This window comes from Nomascus leucogenys, chromosome 6 (genome assembly GCF_006542625.1).
Source record: "Nomascus leucogenys isolate Asia chromosome 6, Asia_NLE_v1, whole genome shotgun sequence".
In the NCBI taxonomy this organism is placed as follows: Eukaryota; Metazoa; Chordata; class Mammalia; order Primates; family Hylobatidae; genus Nomascus; species Nomascus leucogenys.
Genome location: NC_044386.1, coordinates 88,050,774 through 88,073,816, shown reverse-complemented (window position 1 = coordinate 88,073,816; position 23,043 = coordinate 88,050,774). Strand labels below are relative to the sequence as shown.

The following is a 23,043-nucleotide window of genomic DNA, read 5'->3' as shown; positions in this document are numbered from 1 at the left end:
AGCCTCCCTTCTCCACTTGGGGTGCTTTGGTTCCTGGCTGTTGTGTGCGCCTGCTTTGCCATGAGGCCTCAGTGCCTATGGTTGGATCATTAATTCTGGAGTGAGTGGGAGGTGCAAAAAGGACCCAGTTTAGAAAAAATGGGCTTGATAGGAAGGCCAGAATCTGCCACCTGCTGGCTGGATTCAAGTTTCTACAAACTCCTGGTCCTTGAATCTCGCCGTCATCACTGTGACCTTGCTCAGTGTCCCTACCTCCCTCCTCTCATTCGAGGCCCACCGTCTTTCATTGTTCCCGTGTCCCCTTCGCTGGATCCATTCTCCCGATTCATACCAGCATCCCAATCCCAGGGGGATTTGCACATGGAGATGGTTCTGGCAAGGGCAATGCTTAACCCAAAGAAACTATGTGCTAATGGGGGGATTCTGGGCAGTGTGACAAGCCAGATGCAAGGGAGGGGCTCTGGGATAGGAGCTTGCTGGAACTACTCTCATCCGATCTCTAGACACTCACCTTCTTTCTCTGAGTAAGGCTGACCCATTTGTGCTTGTTACTGAATTAAATTTCCAAGGAAAGACAGGCTGCAGGTTGTTCCCAAATAGGAAACACACATACACAGAGAATGAGGAGCCTCTGCCAACATCCCAGGCAGGCCTCTTCCCCTCCCTGCACCATAGCCCTACAGTCCCTGTGCAGGCTGACCAGGGGGAGGAGAAGGATCTGGTAATGTTTCCTGTGGCCGAGGTAAGTGCCTCTGCTCCAGGCAGCCCCCATCACGGCAGCCCTTCCAAGCAGGAAGGCTGGGGGGCGGGGGCTGGGAGGTGGGGGTGTTTTCAACATGAAGTCATTTCCCACAGTGAAGAAGCAGCCACGTTCTGCACGGTCCACTGGCAGTCTGGGATGTTTGCCCAGCACCAGGAGAGAGTCTAAAAATGCCCAAGCCCATCTTGGGATCTCAGGAGGCTGGCTGGAAGACAACCCAGGAGTCGTCCAATCCCAGAACAAACTGCCCACTCCACACTGAACCCAGCCTAGGATAAAGCTCATCCCAGCCTCCAAGGGCTCCAGGTCCTGCTGGATGATATGATGCCTATACATAGACCACTGGCTGGAGCCCCTCAAGAGCAGGGCTTGTTCTTTCTCATGTCACGGTTCCCAGCACCTGGTTCTAAATAGATGCAGCTACTTGGTATGTCTTAAACTGAATTGAAAATTCGATTAGGTGTCAGGGGTGGGATAAAGAGTTGTAGGCACACGCGGGAGGATACTCTTGCTGATGGTAAAGGCATTAGGGACATCTCCATAGAAGAGAAGGGTCTGAAGTTTAGCCTAAGGTATCCTTACTTGGAGAAAAGAAGGGACCAGACATCTGGTAGGGAGCATGGCAGTGGGGACAGGTTCGAAGAGCCATGAATGGCACCCTCCTACATCGTTATGATAATTAAAGCAATGTGTTGGGCTAGGCAATGTAATTCACAATGTGTAACGGGCAGAGGGGCCAGTGTAACAGACTAGTCATGGAATATATAACATATGAAGAAATTAAGGATGCACAGCCAGCCAATGGGGAATTGATGAGTTATTCAACAAATGCAGTTGGGAAAATGGGCTAGCGGGGAGACAGAAAGCAAGTTCGAGCCCGACCTTAGACGGTGTACCATAATAAGTAATGATAAACAGCCACCGCGTTGGGCTCAGTATTGGAGATTAGGTGGGACAGAGGTACATATGAGACAGATCACCTTATCCATTCACCTGATCCCTGAGCCTCAGAAAAAGTGATTTTCTGCACCCAAGTCCTGTAGGAAGCCATTCTTTGCTTCCTTTTTCCCAATAAATTTCTTCTTTTTTTTTAATCACTCGTGCTAGACAATGGGTGGTCTTGGGGATTTGTCCCATCCTCTCAACTGCTAGTGTAACGAAACCTAGGATGACATACCAGGAAGGGACCCTAGAAATTGTCCCATCACCTCATTTTATAGATGGAGAAAATGGGGCCCAGGGAGAAAAAAAGCCTTACTCAATGTTGCACAACTAGTAGAGGGCAGGGCCAGGCCTGGACCACCCGTTCCCGGTGTCCTGCCCACTGTTCCTCTGCAGCCCTTTATCCTTTCCTCCTCACCCCTTTTCTAAGGCCCACACTGCTCTCCTCTGGCTCTTCTGAGTTTCCTGTGGGGTACACACTGCCAGGTGCCTGTTCACTTTGCAGCCTGACAACACTTATTTAAGACAACCTTGGACTACTGAGAGACTGAGGATGTCTAGCATCCCTGGTCTCACAATGGGCCCTGGCCACCCTCCCAGAACAGACTCTGCCCAGCTCTGAGTCTGGCTGGGGACTGGGAACACAGACCTTCTCTGGCTCTGGCTCAGAAGACCCAGTCCCTGTGTATTCCCCCCACTATACCCCACTACACTGGCTGAGTGACCTTGAAATGTCACCACTCTGGGCCTGACTGCTCTTCTTGAAAACAGGAATAATCGGTCCTACCAATTAGAGCTGCTATGAAGATCAAATGAGTCAAGTGTGTGGAATCCTGCCTGATAAACTTCAAGATACCATTCCAATGTAGAGCGTTGGTCTCACCCAGACCCCAACACGGGGCAGCATCTATTGAATAGCGGTAGAACAGTGGTTCTTAACCGGGAGGTGATTCTGACACCCCAGGGGACATTGGGCAATATCTGGGGACATTTTTGGTTGTCCCAATTGGATTAGGGTTGCTATGGCATCTGACTGGTGGAGCCAGGGATACTGCTAAATATCTTACAATGTACAGGGCAGCCCCCACAGCAAAGAATTATTCGCCCCAAATGTCAATAGTGCTGAGATAAGTGAAGGTGTGAAATTATATCTGTAGGTACAGACGTGGGTTGTCATTCCAGAAAGGCAAAGGAGCTGTGGGTGGGGAGCTGACCATCAAGGTACCATGGTGACCAAGAACAGGAACCACTGGGGTTAAATGAGATGGCTATGCCCAGGTTTGATAAGTTGAAAACATTTTATTTCAATTCTATCCTTGGGAGGCAGCATAAATAATCACAGAAGACCACAAAGGTCAATGGGGAAGAAAAAAAAAAGCTCCAGAAATGTGGGGAGGAGGAGATGAGTGCTGACACTGTCTAGCTGTGGGGTACGGGGTGAGGAGGCCCTACTGTAGCTGGCTGGGAGGATGGAGGTTCTTAGAGGAAAGGCCCAGCTCGCCTGGAGGGGCTTGGATAGCCCTGGCCTTTGTGGATGAGATTTTCCGTAGGGCGGCCGTGGGAAAAGCAGGTATGGAGTACAATGCATCTAGTAGATCCTAGCTAATGAAAGAAAAGAGTGGACACCCATTTCTTGATTTCCAGATCTCACCCCAAACTGTGACTCTTCTGAGAACAGTGTTTATAAACTCTTTGTGGGTAGTGGGAAATGAAAGGAGGAAAAAAGAAGGAATAAAAGAAAATGTGTACACGATCAAATGAAATGTAGCATCTCAGAGTTGCGTGACCTTGGGCCACTTCTCTCGGTTTCCTCATCTGCAGAAGGGAGTAGACATGAGGCTCAATGAGATCCTATGTATCAAAGGACTGCAGAAACTTTAAAGTGCTATATGGATGCGAGTGGCTGTGGTCATTCTACGTGCATAAGGCTGAAAGTGGCTGAGATAGCGGTGCTGAGAGACACACGCAGAGCATCCCTAGAAGCCATCAGACCCTGGTCTGCCTTCCCCAGGGCCAAGCTCCACCCTTCTCAGCCTCAGCTTCCAGGAGGACGAGGCCTCATCTCAGATGGAGTCCCCTGGGGAGGGTGGTGGTGACAGCTGAGGGTGGGGACCTGAAGGATCTAGGGGCACAGAGCGTGAGGGGCCTCAACTGGGCAGTGTGGCACATTGGCACTACTGGTGCTGGGTAGACGGTAGCAGTGGCTTCCAGTTCTCATTCTCCATAGAGACTTGGGCACTGGCGAAGCCCACAATGGGGTTGGCATCCTGATGCAGCAGGAAAGGCCCTGGCCTTGGGGTCTGAACACCCAGGGTCTTGGTCGTGGGCCCATTGTTGACCTGCTGGGTGACTTTATAAGTCATTTCCCCATTGCAACCCTCAGTTCTGTCATTTATCAAATGGGGACACTAATCCCTACCCTGCCTGGCTCACAAATTGAATGGGAAAAGGGTGTGCAAGAGCTTTGAAGAGAATCATGGGGAAGGCAAGGGGTCATTATGGCCTTGGAGAGCAATCCTCTGAATTCCCTGAAGACAAGAGGGTAGGAAGGGAAGAGACAGAAAGGAGCCGGGCCGCTCGCTGCCCTCGTCGGGTGAGGCAGGCTTCCGGGGCTGCTGAGGGAAGAGGGGGTGGGACGAAAGAGGGATCACTGCAGTCTGCAGTCCAGCACTTACACTGTGGTACCTTCAGTGATGCTGAGAGCTCCAGGCGGGAGTGCGGAGATGTCCTGGCAGCCCCCCTCACAGGGGAAAAGTCCAAGTTCTAAGTCTAGCTGGGATCCTGCTTCCCCCCTTGCTTCCTGGTCCACTGAGATGGAGCCCCTGCCAACCCCAGGGAGTCTGTAGTCTTCACCCAGCTGAGGGGAAGCCTGGCTCCTGGGGTGGCAGGGAAAGGGGCTGTCGGCGGGGGGTCTCCAGGAGAAGCTGGGGACTTTTATTAGCATGAGGTCAGGAGGTTAGAGGTTGGCTTCCAGTTCTCGAGGTGGTAGGCGGGGTTCCTCAGGCTGGCCCCCGCTCCTGTCCTGGCTCTGTCTCTGGGGTCACTGGTAAGGGAGAAGTTAAGGGACGAGTAGAAACGACGGAGAGATTGGCTTAGAAAACAGCCCAGCTGGGGAGCTAACAGTTCTTGGGGCTGTTGCGCAAGTTTTTCAGTTCCAGCTGGAGCTGCCGAATGCGGATGTCCTTCTGGGCCAGCTCCTCTTTCAACCGTCGAATCTCATCCTGCTGCCGGAAGAACATTCGAAGGAGCTGGGGTGGAGGAAGAGAGGGGGCCAAGGAGGTCCCAGGATAGAGCAGGTGAGACAAGGATTTCCCAGGTGAGTCTCCAGCTGCCTGCCGCCCGTGCCCTCACATTCCCCCAGGCCTCCCACTGCTTGATACATTTATTCTCCCCATCCACTCATCACCATTGCACCTCTCCCATCTCTAGCTCAGTCCACGGCTCTTACTTTCCCTTGTGAGGTAGGAAACAAAACCTGCGTCATTAATTGATTCAGGATCACTGAAAAAGGAGTGACCAAACAGTCCAGTTTTCCAAATATCCCAAGCTTGTCCCTTTTTGGGTCCTAACTTAATGCTTTTCTTTACCATTGTATTAATAGATGTATTAATTATTACATCTATAATAATACATAATATAGATGTATAATAATACATAATAATAGATGTATTATTACATGTATTACATATATTATTACATTATTATTGCTAATTTATGTATTTATTTATTTTTGAGACAAAGTCTCGCTTTGTCGCCCAGGCTGTAGTGCGGTGGCATGATTTTGGCTCACTGCAACCTCTGTCTCCTGGGTTCAAACAATTCTCCTGCCTCAGCCTCCCGAGTAGCTGGCATTACAGGCATGTGCCACCATGCCTGGCTAATTTTTGTATTTTTAGTAGAGACTGGGTTTCACCATGTTGGCCAGGCTGGTCTTGAACTCCTGACCTCAGGTGATCCACCCGCCTTGGCCTCCCAAAGTGCTGGGATTACAGGTGTAAGCTACCAAGCCCAGCTTGTGTTGGTAATTTAGAACTTTCTAAAATGCTTTGTATCTTTTTCTTCTTAAGGAGGCTCAGGATACAGAATGGAATCTAGCTTTTTTCCTACTGATGAGGAACTATGACAAGAATACCAAAGTTTGCACTGGTCAGGGATTCATGTACAGCTATCTTGGTAGATCTTCACCCCAACGACTCTCTAGCTTAACCTGCCTCCATGTCTCCTGTAAAACATATTGACAGATGTCCACAAAATGCCGAGCCCCGGAAGGCAACAGGCTCCTTAAGGCTCCTGCACACCTGAGTTGAATGTTACCCACAGTCAATTGTGTTTGGTCTCAAACTTTCTGGTGTGAATTACATTTGTTATTGTAACTGCATAATTTAATGAAATATAAATTGATGAAATGAGCACAAAAAGAGAGTTGTTTCTATAAAAACTTAATTAAATGCTGTAGAAAATCTTGATAAAGGTGATACTAAAAAAATTGCAGCTGAATTGGGTGTGGAAGATCTAACCCTAAAAGACTGGAGAATACTCTATATCTTGGCTGATGGTGGCTGCATGACTGTGTGTGTTTGTCAAAACTCTTAAACCGACACACTACAGAGGATGAATTTTACCATAGGCAAATTATACCTCAGTGTCTCAAAAAAAGATGAGGGAAAACATTGTAAAAACTAGGACTTTGCTTTCAGGTGAACTTTAAATTATTTTTCTACCTAAAAGAAACGGAAACTGGAAATGAGAGTTAAGGTGTGATTTGTGTGAAAGACATGGCAGATTCCAACCAGGGAGGGCCTCCTTGAAGAAAAGGTCCTGGTCCTGCATCAAAATATGCTAAATGAATGTATATGTTTTATATTTGTTTATTTATTTGTTGTTTGTTTGTTTTTGTGACAGAGTCTTGCTCTGTCACCCAGGCTGGAGTGCAATGGCACGATCTCAGCTCACTGCAACCTCTGCCTCCCGGGATCAAGGGATTCTTCTGCTTCAGCCTCCGGAGTAGCTGGGATTACAGGCATGTGCCACCACGCCCGGCTAATTTTTGTATTTTTAGTAGAGACGGGGTTTCACCATGTTGGCCAGCCTGGTCTTGAACTCCTGGCCTTAAGTGATCCACCCTCCTCAGCCTTCCAAGGTGCTGGGATTACAGGTGTGAGCCACCACCCGGCCTACTTTTATTTTTAGGGATAGAGTCTTGCCTTGTTGCCCAGGCTGGACTCAAACTCCTGGGCTCAAGCGATCCTTCCACCTGAGCCTCCTGAGTAGCTGGGACTAGAGGGGTGCCACTGCACCTGGCATGTTTTGTGTTTAAAACAAAAATAAATGGTTTAAAGAAGGTATCAGCTGGGCATGGTGGCTCATGCCTGTAATCCCAGCACTTTAGGAGGCCAAGGCGGGTGGATCACGAGGTCAGAAGTTCAAGACCAGCCTGGCCAAGATGGCGAAACCCCATCTCTACTGAAAATATAAAAGTTAGCTGGGTGTGGTGGCAGGCGCCTGTAATCCCAGCCGCTCAGGAGGCTGAAGCAAAGAATTGCTTGAACCCGGGAGGTGGAGGTTGCAGTGAGCCGAGATCACGCCACTGCACTCCAGCCTGGGAGACAAAGTGAGACTCCATCTCAAAACAAAACAAAACAAAACAACAACAACAACAACAACAAACCAAATGTATCTATCGGCTGGGTGCCGTGGCTCACACCTGTAATCCCAGCACTTTGGGAGGCCGAGGCAGGTGGATCACCTGAGGTCAGGAGTTCGAGACCAGCCTGGCCAACATAGTGAAACCCTGTCTCTACTAAAAATGCAAAAATTAGCCAGGCATGGTGGTGGGCACCTGTAGTCTCAGCTACTTGGGAGGCTAAGGCAGGAGAATTGCTTGAACCCCGGGAGGCGGAGGTTGCAGTGAGTCAAGATTGCACCATTGTACCCCAGCCTGGGTGACAGAGCAAGACTCTGTCTCAAAAAAAAAAAAAAAAAAAAAAAGAAAGAAAGAATGTAGGTATCATTTTTACATTTTTATGATTCTCTCCTTTTTTTTTTTTTTTTTTTTTTTTTTTTTTTTTTTTTTTTGAGACGGAGTTTCACTCTTGTTGCCCAGGCTGGAGTGCAATGGTGCAATATCCGCTTACCGCAATCTCCACCTCCTGGGTTCAAGCGATTCTCCTGCCTCAGCCTCCCAAGTAGCTGGGATTACAGGCGTGCGCCACCAGGCCTGGCTAATTTTGTATTTTTAGTAGAGACAGGGTTTCACCGTGTTGGTCAGGCTGGTCTTGAACTCTTAACCTCAGGCGATCCGCCCGCCTCAGCCTCCCAAAGTGCTGGGATTATAGGCGTGAGCCACTGCGCCCAGCCATGATTCCCTCCTTTAACTAACTTAAAAAAATATTTTTTGTTAACTAACAAACCACCAGTCCCAGTTACATCTGTTGAGAGGGATGACATACTGTTTGCCTTTGCACTAAATGACTCTACACACTCTTGTGTCTTCCAAGTTCTCAAAATTTCTTTGCATTGTTTTTTGGTCCACTTTTGTCAAAAAAACCGCTTTAGTGAGGTGTAATTCACACACCATAAAAGTCACTCATTTTAAGCATACAATTCAGCGATTTTTAGTAAAGTTACTGAGTTCTACAATCGTAGGACTTTTCCCGTGCATCAAGCTGTCAGTTGTTTCCTCACACTTAGATCAATGTGTCCACCTTTGACAGCCCCACTTTCTAATTGGCTGCTTCCAAACTGCTGTGACAATTAAAACTATGGATAAAGGCAGTCAGCAGGCTTTGAGAAAGCTTCTTCCCAACGAGGAAGATGCACAACTTTGGTGTAGATTGTGGTATCTGTTTTGTCTGCTCTGAGACCCTTTAGGCTTTTCCTCCAGGTTCTCAGTTCTGATTCACACAGGCAAGTCTATAGCGAAATATTGCTTGATTTAACTACTATTCAACTCTGCCTTCTCCAGACCCAGTGCCAGAACTGAGCTCAGGCCCTTGTTATTGCCCTCCTGGGCTATCACAATGACCCCTGTGTCTCTATCTTCAAAAAGTAGAGTTCTTTTAAAAACAAGAAAATAGCTGGGCGCAGTGTCACATGACTGTAATCCCAGCACTTTGGGAGGCGAAAGTGGGAGGATTGTTTGAGCCCAGGAGTTTAAGACCAGCCTGTGCAATATACTAAGACCCTGTCTCTACAAAAATGTTTAAAAACAAATTAGTTGGGCATGGTGGTACACGCCGCTAGTCCCAGCTACTCAGAAGTCTAAGGTGGGATTATTGCTTGAGCCTAGGAGCTTGAGGCTGTAGTGAGCTATGACCGTGCCACAGCACTCCAGTCTGGGAGACAGGGCAGGACCCTGTCTCTAAAACATAAATAAATAAATAAATACAAGAAAACACTTAAAAATATTTTTAAATGAAAAATGTTATATATCTATATTAATAGAAAGTATAGCACCATGAACCCCCAAGTACCCATCACTCAGCTTTAGTCTCTGCCTCCTGGGTTCAAGTGATTCTCCTGCCTCAGCCACTTGAGTAGCTGGGATTACAGGCGCGCACCACCACACCTGGCTAATTTTTGTATTTTTAGTAGAGACAGGGTTTCACCATGTTGACCAGGCTGGTCTCAAACTCCCGACCTCAGGTGATCCACCCCCCTTGGCCTCCCAAAGTGCTGGGATTACAGGCATGAACTCCCGCACCCAGCCCATGTGACCATTCTTACTTCATCTCTACCGCCACCCACCTCCATTGCACCACTTCCTCAGGGGTTATTTTAAAGCAAATCCCATTTATTACATCATTTCATCTAGCCCTGAATATCCCTCTACAATGGCATACAAGCATATTTTATGGCAATTATCAAGTTACCTGCCAATCTCCTCCTTAAGATTGTGAGGTCCCAGAGGTCAAGAAGGGTCTTATTTTTATTAATAACAGTGATAGCGGGCCAGGCGTGGTGGCTCACGTCTGTAATCCCAGCACTTTGGGAGGCTGAGGCGGGTGGATCACCTAAGGTCAGGAGTTCAAGACCAGCCTGGCAAACATGGTGAAACCCTGTCTGTACCAAAAATACAAAAATTAGCTGGGCGTGGTGGTGCACACCTGTAATCCCAGCTACTCGGGAGGCTAGGGCAGGAGAATCGCTTGAACCTGGGAGGCATAGGTTGCAGTGAGCTGAGACTGTGCCACTGAGCTCCAGCCTGGGCAACAGAGTGAGACTCTGTCTCAAAACAAAAAATAGTGATAGCATAAGTTGGTGGTATAGGCAGTGTCTAGTTTAAGATGGCCCCCATGTTATCCCCTCTCCTCAAGCATGCGCTGGCCCTAATAGCTTGCTTCAAATGAACAGAATAGGGCAGAAGTGGTGGGATACCATTTCCAAGATTAGGTGACAGAAAGAGTGTAGCTTCCATCTTGGGTGCCCTCTCTTGCTCTTCTGCTCACATACCCTGTTGTGAGCTGCCTTATGGAGGAGTCCACACGGCAGGGACCTGAGGCAAGCTCTGGCCAACAGCCCAAGGAGGAACTGACGCCCTCAGTCCAATAGCCCCTGAGGACATGAGTCCTAGCAGCAACCACATGAGTGAACTTGGAAGTAGATCCTTCCACAGTGAGCCTTCAGATGTGATTCCAGCCCCAGTGGACAGTGTAACTGTACCCTCATGAGAAACCTTCAGCCACGGGCATGCAAAGAAACTGTGAGCTAATAAGCATTTATGGGTTTAGGCCATTAAGTCCTAGGGTAATTTGTTACACAGCAGTAGATAGCTGATACAGCTGACCTTTTTCTCTGAGCACTTAATATGAGCCAGGAAGAGTGCTAGACACTTATGAATTGTCTCTTTAATGCTCACAGCATTCCATATCCCTATTTTACCACAAGGAAATGGACTTATAAAGGTCAGTAGACTTGCTCAGTCACAGCCAGGAAATGGCAGAGCCAGGATTCAAATGCAGGTGGGGTCATGCAGCCATCTCCATTTCAGTTGTATCGGGCCTTATGTCTGGCACACAGTAGGCATCCTGTGAATCCCAGCTGAGCTAAACCATGTTGGCATCAGGGAATGGGGGTGTGGGCTGGAAGAAAATACCGCTGGGGGACATGGACAAGGCCCAGCCGAGCTGCCCCAAAAGAGCTTGCTCCCATTCCAAGTGGTACAAAGAGCACCTTCATAAACACCCAGTCTCTTCCACAAAGACTGGAAGTGTCAGACTCCAGCACTGCTGCAATGCCAGCGAGGGAGGCAGGGCTGTGATACACGAGGCCAGGCTTGCCCCTGTTAGTCAGGAATTTATAACTCCTGGTACTCCAAATGACAGCAACGTTCTGAAATGAATTCATGACGAGATGCATAACTCTGTGGGTTAGTGAATTTGGGGTGTGGGGGCGGTGTGGGGAACCGATATCTCCAGACATCCCAGCTTCTATTTACTGGGGTCAGAGGCATCAGAAGCCAATATCAGGCTACTTATGGCATTTGTCACAGAAAGAAAAATGTCTCAGAATGGAACTGGCTTAAAGGCCTGAAGCCCATAATTGAAATGTAATGGTCTTGCTCTTCCAGGGCCTGTGGAGGTAATAACTTACATTCCTTACCTCATTCTCCGTCCTGGGTGGGACATTTTCTAATAAATCTATTCCATTGACCACAACACTCTTCTTTTCTTTGATGGGAGCCTTAAATACCATTTTTGAGGACTTCTTATAGCCTTCTTTCAAAGACATCAGCACAGGATCTAAAGAAGGCAAGGGAAACGCTCTCACTGACGATCCCATGGATTGTCAGGTGATGGTCCAGCAGGCTGGGTGGGAGGGAAGCTCAAACAGGGGGACAGGCAAGGGGAACTGGGGTGAGCTGCGCTGAAGGCAAAGGCTGCAGCCTCCTGGGCTCTGTGGAGGTCCCTACTGTGGTACCTCGGTTGATGCCTCCCAGCCATTCATCCGGGGTCAGTGCTGGCTCCGTGCCTGGTGTCATTGGGTAAATGTCTTCCTGGTAGGAATCTGACTACAGTGGGAGGAGCAGAAGAGAGGACAGATGGGGGGCTGCTGGGAAAACCCCTACTCTTCAGTCAGACTCTTCTTACTGATCTCCAATCACGCTACCTGCTCTCCTGCCTCTATGCCTTTGCACTGTGTCTCACTCCTGGAACTACCCGACTGCACTCATGAGCAAACCCAACTGTCCCGGTCTGAGAATGCCCCTCACCCCAAATTGGGTTTGAAGACCCCAGCCCACAGCACATCTCTCACCTGGGTTTCTCCAGGGTCATGGTCAGTGGTGAGCAGGCTAGGATGCGATGCAGGCCCCCCTCCCGGAGCCCAGCCCAGCCCCACTTACCCTCCGGGGCACGATCATGGAGATGGGCTCGATCAGGCCCTTGAGAGTCACCAGCTTGTAGAAGCGGAACACCTCGCAAGCTGACACATCCAGCCCGTGCTTGGGCATGACCCCTGTAACAGGCACACATGTGGCTCCATGGGGTCCCAGAAACTGCGTCTCAGTGACATCACCCCATGACGTTCTGGGCCAGGGGAAAGGCTGAGGAATGTACTTAGGTTTGGAGGCAACGGCCCATGCAGAGGGCAGGGGGTGGACCGGGGCTCCTTCAATCAGTGTCTGTCCCTGGGTGGTCACTTCTCAAGCTCCTTGGGCCAGACCTGCCTCACCACAGTGCACGCTTTAGAATTGGACCCTTTAGAATTGGAAGAAACTGCAGAGACATTTGCATCTAGCCCACTCCTTTTCTAGATGAGGGTCCAGAGAAGGTCAGAGGGCAAGAGGCTACCCAAGGTCACAGAGCACAGCAGGGGCAGGGTCACAGAGCCCATTACCCTCTGAAATGAACAGTCATCCCTAAGCCTCCTGTGTCTCCAGTCCTGAGAGAGAAAGGAGGCAGAGGCCATTCCCCATACACCCTACAGGTCTGGACACAGCCTAAGATTGCTGTTCTGTTCTATGTCTCCTAGAACCAACAATGTATGCACATGTTGCCTGTGTGGGTTCACTTGCCACGTGTCCCTAACAGCTGCCTCTGCTGAATATCTATCATGGGGACGAGGGTCAGTGTGGTGCTAGAAGCACAGCTCTATCTAGGGGTAGACCAATGGGGTTTGAATCCTGACTCTGCCCCCTTTCCATCTAGGAGTCCTTTGGCAAGTCACAACTCTCTGAGCTTCCAGTTCCTTGGCTGGTTCGAGGAGGACAACAGTGGCCCTACATGACGTGGTCAGGAGAATATGTTCCAAGATACTCATTAACTGCCTGGGACCGTGACGAGCACAGACAACATTCGTTTCCTTCCCTGTATTGTGAATATGAGTTAAGGCTCTGCCTCTCCTCCTCTGGGCTGGAAGCCTGCTCTTCCACATAAAGGAATTCCAGGAGCTGGAGGTAAGGGGTGAAATGGTTTCCCAAATGGGATTAAGAGCCAGCAGATTCGGTCTGAGTTCTGCTTCTGCTACGTAGCAGATAAGACCTGCCTCGGGTGAGTTGCTTAACTTTTCTGAGTCTACAAGAAGTGCCTACGTCACAGCAAATGCTCAATAGTGGTCACAGGTGAGGAGGAGGAGGATGAGGATGAAGTGAGTCATTCTGAGTCCTTCCTGCTTCTTTCCTCTCCACCCCTCCATATCAGATACCTTAGCAAGTCCTGCTGACATTACTTTCTAAACATCTGGATTCATCCTGTTCTCCCCGTCTTCCTTCTGTCCACCTATTATCCTCTCTTGCCTAAAAGTCTACAACTGCTTCCTAACTGGTTTCCCCGTCTTCCTCCTGCCCCTCCCAAATCCATTCTCTCTACTGAAGCCAGAGAAATCCTTTTTTGTTTGTTTGTTTGTTTTGACAGAGTCTGGCTCTGTTGCCCAGGTTGGAGTGCAGTGGTGTGATCTTAGCTCACCGCAACCTCTGCCTCCCAGGTTCAAGCGATTCTCCTGCCTCGGCCTCCCAAGTAGCTGGGATTACAAGGGTGTATCATCACACCCAGGTAATTTTTGTATTTTTAGTAACAGGGTTTAGAGACAGGGTTTCACCATATTGGCCAGACTGGTCTCGAACTCCTGACCTCAGGTGATCCACCTGCCTCGGCCTCCCAAACTGCTAGGATTACAGGCTTGAGCCATCACACCTGGCTGCCAGAGCAATCTTAACTAACATTTTGGATCACATCATGTTGTCTCATCTCCCACTCAAGAAAAAGAATGCTCCGCACAATGATTTCCTAATCAAATGCAAACCCCTTTCCCAGGCTAATGCATCCCATGGATTCAGCCCCTGCCCACCTCTCCGACAGTCTCCTAACACCCTCCCCCCATCTCCTGCTACATCAGAGTCTACACCATGCTCAGCCACACTGACCTCCCTTCTGCTCCTAGAACATGCCAGGCTCATTCTGGCCACAGAGACTTCGCACTAACCATTCCCCCTGCTGGGACTGCTCTTTCTCCTTCCCATCTTTCAGAGCTCAACTTAAAATATCATCATCACAGAGAGGCCTTCCCTGACCACCGGGGTAAAGTAGCCCCCAGTCACTCTCTGTTCTAGCACACCATTTGACTCTCTGCCTAGAACTCACTCCCATCCAATATTTTTATTTGTTTATTGCCTGTCTCCTGCTCAGTGGAACGTGATCTCCATGAGAGTAAGGCCATGTTCTGTTTTATTTGCCACTGGACTTCGTGCAGGGTCTGGTACACAGTTGGGAGGTCAATAACTGTTTGTTGAACAACTATGTGAAGAAGCAGGAGGAGTCAAGTGCTCTGCCAGGTGCCTTGCACATATGGTCTCTAAGTCTTACATTAGCCATTCAGGGAAGGTTTGATTATCCCCATTTTACAGATGAGGAAACTGAGACTTAGAGGGATTAAGTGCACAGCTGAGCCAGAATGTAAACCCAGGTCTGACTCCAAAGTCCAGGCTGATTTTTATACTATTTGATGCAGGAGTGACAGTGAAGGAGGTGGGGATGACAGAGTTGGGGAAGGGTAAAGTTGATGGAATGGTGATTAGGACTTCGGACATCTTTTGGTTTCCATTTTGCTGTTGGTCACTGGAGTGGGCTTTCAGGCCCTTTCAGCACCGATGTCCCTGAAGCTGGCCCTCAGGCCCTGTCCATAATACCAGACCCACAGGGAAAGCAAGCTAGACTCAAGCTCCAAGGAGGATCACCCGCAGAGGTGGGAACGGGAGGTGCCTGAAAATAGGTGTTTCATTGGGTGATTTGGACCCCAAATGTAGAATTGGTAAATCATATGCATTACCAGGTTACTTGAAAGGAAGGAAAATTGGTTGGAAGACTTTTAGTGGTGGGAGAATGTGGGGTCTCACTCACTACACCCTGTCAATCCCGGAGCCCTCTCTGGGTTTCTGCCTGAGAGCCTAGGGAACTTGGGGCTGCAGTCCCGGGAACACCTGGAACTTCTTCCTGCCCTATCAGACAGACAGAGCTGCTGCTGGGGTCTGGGAGTCCCGGCTTCCTAGAGGCTCAGGAAGGGACTTGTGCCTAGACCCCACTCTGACCTTTAGTCACTGGACCACTTCCCACCATCATCATAGCCACTGTGGGCTTCAGGCTCCCCATCTGCGATCAGGAGTGCAGACGCAGAGAACATGCTGGCAAGCTGCTGCTGATGGTGGATGTGAGCACGGTGGGGTGACAGCGCCGGTCCAGTGGGCAGTGACAGCTGCAGCAGGGCCAGCTCTTGCAGGTTCTGTTCCAACTTGCCCATGTGCTGTGGCCTTCTGAGTCTGATTTTCCATTTAAGGGAGGGGGTGACCCACGGGCCAGATGTCTTCCCGTGCCATGAGCACACCAGCCGTGGCAGCCTCGGGGCCCCTTACCTAGGCCTTTCTGCGGGGCTGGGGAGCGGAACTCCATGAGGTAACTCAGGTAGGGCTTCTCAGTGCTGATCTCGTAGTACCGGATGTTTCCATCACCCTGGGGTCAGGAGAGATGGAGGTGAGGAAGGTGGCAGGTAGGGAGGGCAGAGCAGGGCCTGGTCCCAGGAGCCAGCTGAAGACAGCTCTCCCCTGTGCCTCATGGGCAGTTAAAAAAACCAAGGAAACCTGGCTTCTAGGCTCCTAATGGGTGCACCACAGGGGGCTCACTGCAGGTGGAGAGGTGGAGGTGGATGGGCCGATGTGAGTGTGTGTGTGTAGACAGCCTTTCTGACAAATAAGGCTATATTCACCAAGGATCTCCTTGCGGGTATCTCAAATTCCATCATTCATCACTGAATACACTGCAGGCTGTGATCTTTATTCCAATGTAAAAGCCCACTCCGGCTCACCTTTGAAGGAATTCTTGGTAGCAGACACTTGAGTAAGAATGAGTGTCAGACTTGAGGGCAGGTGTGGATGGGAAAGGTGAGGCCCGGGAACTTGGAAGGTTAGGCTGGCTACTCTCAAGGGGGTGGGGCAGGTGCAGGAGTGCAATGAGGGCAGGGCTCTCCCACAGGCTGCCCCGGGCCCTCCCCCACCTCCTACTACCTTTCCAGCCAGGTAGAGCATGTGGGTGTCAGCATCATAGAAGGGGAACAGGAGGCCAGAGAGCCCATCAATTTCCTCTTCGATCAGGGGCATGGACAGGTCCTCCTGAGGGAAAAGAGCTGGTCTCAGCCTCTCTGCAGGCAGGATGGCATGCCCCTCCCCAAATCCCAGGAAGGCCTCTTAGGATGGCAACTACTTTATGTTAAGACCTCCCCTGGATGTTAAAAAGCCCGTCCTATGGGTGGTGGCAAGACTGACTTTCTTGTCACGAAAAGCAGCCAGGGGCAGTGGAAAGGGTCTTACAAACAGGAGGCAAGGGACTTGTTCTCATTGTCCCCAAACCTGCTACTTGCTATGTGTCCCCAGGTAAGTCTCTTGATCTCTCTGGAGCTCAGCCCCCACTCTGGAAAAAGAGGGTGAACATCTTGCAGGTGTGGCCGACATTGTTCCTTGAAGCCTCTGTACCCAAGCTTGGCCTCTGAGGTCTCTGTCTGATTTCTCCACTGGGAATGCTATGAGAAGCTCGTGTGTGGGCCCAGGGTCCTGACTTTCTGAGGAAGTGACCTCCGAGGCAATGATGCTTCCTTTAGCCCAAACCCAGCAGGCCTCCCCGTGGCTGACCTGGTCCCAGAGGGCAATCTGTCTTGTGTTCCACCTGGAGACCCCTGTTGTGAGGAGCCGCTTCATGTTCCCCAGGAACACCACCCGGTTCACTCTGTGGTTTTTGCAGTTGGCCTCCTGGTAGGAACAGAGGGAGGTGGTGAGCCAGGGTCCCCAACATGTGGGTTCTGCAGTGGCATGAATGGTGGCCCCAAAAAGATATACCCATGTCCTCAGCCCTGGCCCCTGCAATTATTTCCTTATTTGGAAAAGGGTACTTGCAGATGTGGTTAAGCTAAGGATTTGGAGATGAGATTACCCTGGATTATCCAGGTGGATCCTGGATGCCATCATGAGTGTCCTTGTGGGAGAGAGGTAAGATTACAGAGACACACAGGGGAGAAGGTGTGTGACCCTGGAGGCAGAGACTGGAGTGATGTGGCCACCAGCCACAGGAGCCGGCAACCCCCAGAAGAGGCAAAGAATGGGTTTTCTCCTAGAGCATCTGTAGGGAGTACAGTCCTGCTGACACCTTGATGTGGGACATCTGGCTTCTGGAACGGTGAGAGAATACATTTCTGTTGTTTTCAGCCACCTAATTTGTGGGCATTTGTTACAGCAGCCACAGGACACTGTTCTAAGCACTGTGCAGCAATGGCTCCACAGATGCCTTCTCTGCCATTTCCCAGAGAAGGTGGGGAACAGGGAGCAAGAGGGGAGCCAACCTCCACCAAGTCCAGTTGGGGGCTCCACTCCAGGAGCTCTCACCAGGGGCATTGCTTTTCATCCTCATAACAATATCTCTCAGAAGAAATCATTATCCCCATTTTGAGGGTGAGGAAACTGAGGCTCAGGAGGACAAGAGACTCATGCCCATCACTGCTCCACAACTTGCCTCATCAGGGAGTGCCTCCTTAACTGAGCTGTCTTGGGCCTCCTTTCCTGCCCACTGGCTCGTGACCCTTGATTTCCTCCTAACACACAATAGTCCTCGGCATCAGGTAAGTTGGCAGCAGGTCAGAAAAGAGGCCAGTGGGGCAGTGCACATACTCAGGCTGGCGCCACACACTCTGAACTCTAGTTCTAGCTCTGCCAAAAAAGTGTAGCCCAAGAGAAGACCTTCACCTTCCCTGGGATCATGGCCCCATTTGTGAATTGGAGGTGGGAGTTCTCTGTTCATAAACATTCTTTCTGTTTGGCATGGGCTCTGGGTTTGAATCCTAGCTCCTCCTGGAACCGTGAGATTCAAGTCTCCCAACTTCACTAAGGTTCAGTGTTCTCATGTATCAAATGAGAGGAGTAACAGCGCCCAGCTGAGAGGGTTGTCCTGAGGATTAAATGAGACGATGGGCAGAGCCCCGGGCATAGTGCAGGTCACACAGTGAGCTCTTAGCAGATGTCAGTTAACACTAATCATGCTAAGCAACTCTCATTATTCTTATTTGTAGTGGTACAGGTTGAGTAGCCCGTATCTGAAATGCTTGGGACCAGAAGTGTTTCAGATTTTGGATTGTTTCAGATGTCAGAATATTCGCATTATACCTGCTAATTGAGCTTCCTACATCCCCAAATCCAAAATCTGAAATGTTCCAACGAGCATTTCTTTTGGGTGTTATGTCAGTGCTCAAAAAGTTCTGGATTTGGAGTCTTTCGGATTTTGGATTTTTGGATTTGGGATGCTCAACCTATAGTAGCAGAAAACTTTCTGGTCTTGTAATATTGGACTATTCCAAGGTAAACACAGCCAGATCAAGCATTAATCCCTTCTTGTGTAGAAGGCAAACCTCAAATATCATCCATATTTTCCATTCCGTCTCTCCCCATGACCAGCACACAGCAGGTGCTCAAAAAACGGTAATTGCTTACTTCCAAATGGCACTTAACCCCTTCCTCAAACCCAAGACCCAGGAGATTCAAAGACCAAAAGTGGAGCTAAGTTCACCATCAACCTTGGCACCCTAGCCATTTCCCTCAGGCTCATCCTATCAAGTGGCTGGGCAGTGAGGCCAGTGTCTCCTCCTCCTGTGCCTGTGATGGACTTGGTTAACACCTGGGGATGTATGCACTGAAGGGTGTCACCAGTTCAGCCCCCAGAGCAAGCCAGAAGAATCCTGTCTGGAGGTAGGGGGTGCAGTGGGGACAGGAAAAGGTATGAGGTCCCTCCCCACCCAGAACAAGGCAGGGTTCCTATGAGCTGAGAAGGGCCCAGGAGAGAGAAAGGTTGTTCAACAGAGGTGCAGTGAGATGCACTGGAGAAGGGGGCTGGCACAGCCTTTTTTTTTTTTTCCAGGCCTGTTGAAAGCTGAGCCCCAGCCCTCAATACCTTCCCCTTCAATCTCAAAAAATGTAGGGTTCCACCTGCAGAACACGGCCAGAGCGGGGCTCAATCACACGCAGCTTCTTGTCCTTGCACGTGGTGGTGAGCAGGCTGCCGTCCGTGTTGAAGGACATGCAGAGGATCACATCCGTGTGGCAGTCGATCATCTTCACCGGCTCGCCCACGTCCAGGTTCCAGATGAGGACCTGCGAGGGCAGATGCGCGGGAGGCAGGGTCAGCGGCTGCTAGGGTCCTGGGGTGTTTGTCCCCAGTCCACACTCGACTGCCCTGGGAGAAGCGCCCCATGCAGGGCCTGGGGTGTGCTGGGATGCAGGAGGGGGTCATTGAGTTCTATATGGAAAGGCTGATACATCCCTGGCACACAAATCCATCAATATCCTTGGTCAGATCCCAGCACCAGCCTGGGCTCAGTTTATGGAAGAACAAGGATACATGTTCCTTGTCAGGTCCCATGTGGTCAGCTCACCTTTTTTGAGGATGTGCCTGGGGCTCGGGGCTGAGGCTCCACTTTTTGCCCTCCAGCAGCTTTGGTTACCCCTTTTGCCACCTCTTGGTTAAGAAGTGGCCAGGCAAAGGGTGTGGGCATGGAAGGGGCATTCTCCTCCAGTCCATCAACCACCAGAGAAGGCAGAAAAGATGCCTCCGGCCTCTGTGGACCCCAGGAATGACAGGGTGCACAGGAGTTGCTCAGTTGCGTGTAGTGAATGAATGAGCAAATGAACAGATGAGGCAATATTGGTTGCTTCGGAACCAACAGTGCTTCCTACGGGTACCCAAAAGGCCCCTTTCTCTTCCCCAGTCCCTCTCCGCCCAGCTGCCTGCCCACTGCATGCCTTGTAGTCGTAGCCAGCGCTGAACAGGATGTTGTTGGTGGTGGGGTGCCACTCGACCAGCCCCACACGCCGGCTGTGCCCATGCAGCTCCAGGAGCGCCTCCGTCATGTTCCGCTTCAGCCCGCCCTCAGGGATCTCCCAGATCCGCACCTGCAGAGGGAGATGAGGGTCCAGGCTGGGTGGACACGGCCAAGAGGGCCCTTGATGAGACGTGCCCCTTTCCTGGGACACTAGGCTTTCTGAGATCTGCCTGATGAGGCACCTCCTGGCTTGAGGCGATGGGCAAAGTTCGACTGAGGCCTGCTGGGAGGTTTCAGGGTTTGGCTAGAGAGGAAAGAGACCATCTCTCTGCCTGTGGGAGGTTTTCTCTGGGAAGTCTCTGCAGACCTAAGAACCGTTATTACTGGCATGTTGCTACTGCTGTGGCCTAGCCCGGATAAGAAGAACATGCATGAGCTCCTTTCAGCAAGTGTTGTGTTAAAAAGCCTATCCTTGCTTCACATGCCACATCCTTCTAGGAGACTCTGCCTTCCTGCTACTCTGCTCAGCCCCACTTTGGCCGTTTGGACTACAGGGCCTTATCCCCGACTGTGTCCCCCACCCAGGATGGACCCCTGGGCAGGGAGAACTGCATCTGGGAGGCTGAGAGGCCCCAGGTCTCTCCTGAGAGATGATGGACTGGAAGGCAGAGACTGATCAGATGTTGGGGCCTGAGCTGAAAGGATGGGCAAAGCCTGGATAGAGCTGCTATTTTCAGTCTTGTGGATACTGATAATGAAGCAGAAAAAGATGATCTGCAGAGAGGAGGATGGGACATGCAGAGAGAAGCAGAGAGGAGACCATGTGGCCCCAGAGAGGGAGAGACTGAGCAGTTTCTCTGCAATCTTGGAATCACCCCCCTAATTATTTACATCAGCCCTGGTGGGCTTCTGTCACTCAAAGCAAACCTCCTCTGCATAGCTTCAACTCTTTTATCAATAAGGTAGGTGGTAGGTGGGGGGAACATCCCTGCCCTGTTTCACGTACTGGTAGAATGAAAAGACACAATGGTATAACAGTTGATAAACTGCAAAGTGCTCTAAAGGCCTAAGGAATTATAATTGTTATTATTATCATTAATATTATTCATTAGAGTCTAACTGGTTGGAGAGGAAAGAGCACATGTGACTATAATTTAGGATACTTAAGAAAAAAAAAGAAACAGAAAAAGAAAAAAGAAAAAGAAAAGAAAAAAGAAAAAGAAAAAAAAAAAGAAAAAGGCTTTCAGCCTGAGCAACACAGTGAGACCGTGTCTCTACCAAAGAAACAAAAATTAGCCAAGTGTGGTGGTGCACACCTATAGTCCCAGCTACTTGGGAGGCTGAGATGGGAGGCTCACTTGAGGCCAGGCACGGAGGTTACAGTGTGCTGAGAACCACTGCACTCCTGCCTGGGCAACACAGCAAGACTGTCTCAAAAAAAAAAAAAAAAAAAAAAAAAAAGAAAAAAAATCCTTTCGAAAATCTGAACTCCACCCTTGCTAGTAAGGAGAAAAACAGGAAAAACAGCTTTGAGATACCATTTATAATCTGCTAAATAGCCAACCAAAAAAATAAAAAGAGCCAGTGTTGGCAAGGTAATAATAGAACTTATAGATTGAATAGATGTTGGTAGTATTATAAATCAGAGAAACTCTTTTGGAAGCAATTTGGCAATCTTTAGTAGGAGCCATAAAGACATTTATATTACACTCTTTGACCCAGTGACTTCACTCTTAAAATACAATATAAGCAAAAATCTCCATGCATGAAGATGTTCACTGCAACATCATTTATATGGAAAATGTAGAAGCACTGTAAGTGATCAACATTAAAGGAACAATTTAATACATTATATCAACATGTAATACTAGTCAATTGATTATAATTCCAAAGGCTATGAATAAATGCAGAAAGCATGTTAAAGAAAGCCAAGTCCAGGTGAGGTGGCTCACACCTGCAATCCCAGGACTTTGGGAGGTCAAGGCAGGAGGATCACTTGAGCCCAGGAGTTCAAGACCAGACTGGGTAACATAGTGAGACTCCGCCTCTACAAAAAATTGAAAAAATTAGCCAGGTGTTGTGGCATGCACCTGTAATCCCAGCTATTCAGGAGGCTGAGGTGGGAGGATCCCTTAAGCCCAGGAGTTCAAGGCTGCAGTGAGCTATGAATGTACCACTGCACTCTATCCTGGGCAACAGAGCGAGACCCTGTCTCAGAAAAATAAAAAAAAGGAAGAAAGCCAAAGGCAGGGCCAGGCACGGTGGCTCACATCTGTAATCCCAGCACTTTGGGAGGCCGAGGCGGGCGGATCATGAGGTCAGGAGATCAAGACCATCCTGGCTAACACGGAGAAACCCGTCTCTACTAAAAAAAAAATACAAAAAAATTAGCCAGGCGTAGTGGCGGGCACCTGTAGTCCCAGCTACTTGGGCTGCTGAGGCAGGGGAATGGCATGAACCTGGGAGGCGGAGCCTGCAGTGAGCCGAGATCGCGCCACTGTACTCCAGTCTGGGCGACAGAGCAAGACTCCATCTCAAAAAAAAATAAATAAATAAAAATAAAAAAAGAAAAAAGAAAAAAAGAAAGCCAAAGGCAGACCAGAAGTCCTAGGAGCAAGGCTAGGAACTGGGGTGCCCCTCAGGGAATTCCTTGGACAAATTTTCCTTCTGGGTGCCTCCTCCTCAGACTATAAGAATGAGCATTTCCCTCATGTGTGTTCCCCCACAGAGCCAGCTCCTGTGGCTGTCGACTGGAAGGTTTCAGGGTAAGAAAGGCAAGTTCTGTCAAGGGTTTGGGGTCACCCTTGGGTGGACCATTCTCAGTTTCAGTAAATCCATTTCAAAAGCCCACTTGCGAAAAAGTTTATAATTTGGGGAGAGTTTGAAATATTTTCCCATCCCCATTGTCATCCCCTTTGGTGGCTCCAACCCTCTAGTAGTCCAAGACTCCCACACAGTCCTGTAAGATGGAGGTGTGGGGGGGAATTGGGGGAGGGGAGTGATGTATAGGGGGCCCAGAATACCCCAATGTTCTTTCTTCAACAGCCCCTGCACCAGAG

At 49.7% G+C, this 23,043-nt stretch overlaps 1 protein-coding gene across 2 annotated transcripts in view; it reads right to left on the bottom strand.

Annotated features, from left to right (window-relative positions):
- Positions 1-2,981: 2,981 nt before the first annotated feature.
- Positions 2,982-23,043, bottom strand: part of CORO2B (coronin 2B) — a 151,612-nt gene continuing 131,550 nt past the window's right edge. For both annotated transcript variants that reach the window (XM_030814650.1, XM_030814651.1), the window contains exons 4-12: positions 19,965-20,114; positions 19,152-19,316; positions 16,815-16,931; positions 16,194-16,298; positions 15,546-15,642; positions 12,045-12,157; positions 11,621-11,711; positions 11,303-11,442; positions 2,982-4,950 (exon numbers count right to left, since the gene is read on the bottom strand). In XM_030814650.1, the coding sequence (XP_030670510.1) occupies positions 4,819-4,950; positions 11,303-11,442; positions 11,621-11,711; positions 12,045-12,157; positions 15,546-15,642; positions 16,194-16,298; positions 16,815-16,931; positions 19,152-19,316; positions 19,965-20,114 (1,110 nt within the window). In that variant the 3' untranslated portion in view covers positions 2,982-4,818. The remainder of the gene's footprint in view (positions 4,951-11,302; positions 11,443-11,620; positions 11,712-12,044; positions 12,158-15,545; positions 15,643-16,193; positions 16,299-16,814; positions 16,932-19,151; positions 19,317-19,964; positions 20,115-23,043) is intronic.